At 40.4% G+C, this 2,930-nt stretch overlaps 1 protein-coding gene across 1 annotated transcript; it reads right to left on the minus strand.

Moving 5' to 3' along the window:
* Positions 1–1,098: 1,098 nt before the first annotated feature.
* On the minus strand, positions 1,099–2,888 carry LOC104960280 (tetratricopeptide repeat protein 39A; the record flags this gene model as incomplete). Its single annotated transcript, XM_010788264.1, has 5 exons — positions 2,855–2,888; positions 2,713–2,777; positions 1,449–1,548; positions 1,292–1,357; positions 1,099–1,207 (listed from the first exon to the last, which is right to left on the minus strand). Coding segments are annotated over exons 2-5 (331 nt in total), but the record flags the coding sequence as incomplete, so codon positions are not given.
* Positions 2,889–2,930: the final 42 nt, after the last annotated feature.

Raw genomic sequence — 2,930 nt, forward strand, 5'->3', positions numbered from 1 at the left:
AAAAAATGAGAGTGTCTAAATGAGACGACTAAACATCATCCCGCCAACATAGCCCCTGTAGCTTAGCAGTCTCACGTGAAGTCATGTGACAGTGATGTAGTTCCTTCATAGCCCAACATTAGCCACCTTTAGCTTAGCGGTGGTGACGTGAAGTCTTCTGACCGTGCTGTAGTTCCTTTATAGCCCAACATTAGCCACCTTTAGCTTAGCGGTGGTGACGTGAAGTCATGTGACCGTGATGTAGTTCCTTTATAGCCCAACATTAGCCACCTTTAGCTTAGCGGTGGTGACGTGAAGTCATGTGACCGTGCTGTAGTTCCTTTATAGCCCAACATTAGCCACCTTTAGCTTAGCGGTGGTGACGTGAAGTCATGTGACCGTGCTGTTGTTCCTTTATAGCCCATGTGACAGTGATGTAGTTCCTTCATAGCCCAACATTAGCCACCTTTAGCTTAGCGGTGGTGACGTGAAGTCATGTGACCGTGCTGTAGTTCCTTTATAGCCCAACATTAGCCACCTTTAGCTTAGCGGTGGTGACGGGAAGTCATGTGACCGTGCTGTAGTTCCTTTATAGCCCAACATTAGCCGCCTTTAGCTTAGCGGTGGTGACGTGAAGTCATGTGACCGTGCTGTAGTTCCTTTATAGCCCAACATTAGCCACCTTAAGCTTAGCGGTGGTGACGTGAAGTCACGTGACCGTGCTGTAGTTCCTTTATAGCCCAACATTAGCCACCTTTAGCTTAGCTGTGGTGACGTGAAGTCATGTGACCGTGCTGTAGTTCCTTTATAGCCCAACAGTAGCCACCTTTAGCTTAGCGGTGGTGACGTGAAGTCATGTGACCCTGCTGTAGTTCCTTTATAGCCTAATGTTAGCTTTCAATTTCAAAAATCATAAAGTGGTGTTAATATGTGGAGAATTTTTCTGAAGAAAACGGGTAAGTATCATAAACACAGAGATTATTTTCTGCAATATTCCAAAATCACATGGAGAAACCCCATTGGCTTCATGTGGAGGGAACTAGGGAGATGCTGCCTTCAGGGTTCACTACAGAAATACGTCATCCCTACACCACTGTATATAAAAAGGGTCAGCTTTACCTAGTATGACTGTGAGGAAGGTGTAGTAGCAGAGCACTAGCAGAGCGCACAGCATGGAGCGCAGATTCATTCCCGTCGCACCGTCATGCAGAAGAGATAGACCGTACTCCTAAAAACAGAAAACACACATTTAAATAACATTTATTATGTTCGTGAATAAGTGTAACCTAATAGAAGTCACTATATTTCCCACCTTGTCGCCAGAGAAGCCTGCAAACTCCAACACTTTGAGTATCCGAGGAGGAAATAGAGACAGAGTCTGTGAATAAAGGAGACCTGATGAACTGAAAGGTACAAAGACACAGTTTTACACAATTAAAAAAGCACTGGAAGATATTTCTGTGACGTACCAGATTAAACGCCCCTATTCCAAACGATATCCCCCCCTCTAAGTGAACGTGGCTCGGTCCTTTGTTACAGCTGTGAGATTTAGTGAAGGTATGCAGTTCTCTGGATGGAAAAAAAGGCAAAAATCGAAATGATTTGAAACACAGTTCAGCTTAACAACATAATTAATATAAAAGCATAATGATGTGGATAGAAAATGTACTGCTTGACTTTATAAATTAGACTTCCTATAATTAAATGTAATATTGTTTTAGAACCTCCCTATGGAATAACACAAGTGCCATAGTTAAGAATAATTATGAAAATGTTAAAGAGGAATACATCAAGTAATAAATACGTAAATCAAATAATTAAACATAATATTTAAATCTGAAATGTTTCTTAACACAACAGGGAAAAGCAATGGGTAAAAGAATAAGAAAAAATACGAAATAATTACCTTCTTCAAATGTAATAAATAACTACAGAAACAATAAAGTAATAAATATATAACATTTAAACTTATTTATTTAAAAAATCTGTAAATAAATAAAAAAATGAACAAATAGTTATCAAAAATAATTTCAATACCTTATAATCATTTTTTTAAATATATATTTGTAAAAACATGCATATTTTTCTTTTTAATTAAATATCTTATATTTTTTTACAGATGTATTTTTTTTATGAAACTCTATGGGTGTTTCTCAACGTCGAGGACGCTTCCTTGGTGGGACAAGTCTTCCGAGTCAGGCCCATCAGAGGCGAGGCAAGAATCCTTCCTGGCATTCGGAGAACGATGAGTGGAACAGGCTAGCAAGTGTGCAGGTGTGCGTCATTCTGAGAGGCCCCGCCTTACATTTTCCACCAAAGATTTTGGAAATTGGTCCGTGCGCAAAGCATTGTGGGGATTTTAAGACCGCGGAGGATACACATGTGCAGCCTCGAAATTTCCCGCAACGAAGGACGCCGGGCTCTGTAGAATTCCAAGCATCCTGGACATCGGGACAGTCCTTCGACGGGACTTGCTGACCTAGCATCCTTGAAATAGTGGCTCTGGAGCAGCAATTCCTCGACATTGAGAAACACCATATGACTCCATACCTTCCCGGCTGCGGGATAACTTTGATATTATCACGGCTATTTTCAAAACTAAAGAAAGCAAAAATAATCAAGTGCCCCTTTACTAGCAATACAAGAAGTACTCTGCAACAAGTGTGGATATCAAACAGTTAGATAACTTAATCACACACTCAATATACACCCTCTTGTTCTCTGATTACTTACTTATAAATTAAGTAACTGTTCCGCACTTTCATCCCTCCTTTGATAAAACTCACCATGTTCTCATCCTGGAAAAGAAACACCCAAACACGAATATTAGTGGAAGTTTGTGTGGAACAGTTAAAAAAATTAATCAGATTAGCACCTGTAGGAAGGTGAGGGCAGCTCTTTGGAGTTGACACTCTGCGTAACAAAGCTTCTGCATGAAAGCTGCACTGCAG

This window comes from Notothenia coriiceps, unplaced genomic scaffold (assembly GCF_000735185.1).
Source record: "Notothenia coriiceps isolate Sejong01 unplaced genomic scaffold, NC01 NC01_scaffold00031813, whole genome shotgun sequence".
Lineage (NCBI taxonomy): Eukaryota > Metazoa > Chordata > Actinopteri > Perciformes > Nototheniidae > Notothenia > Notothenia coriiceps.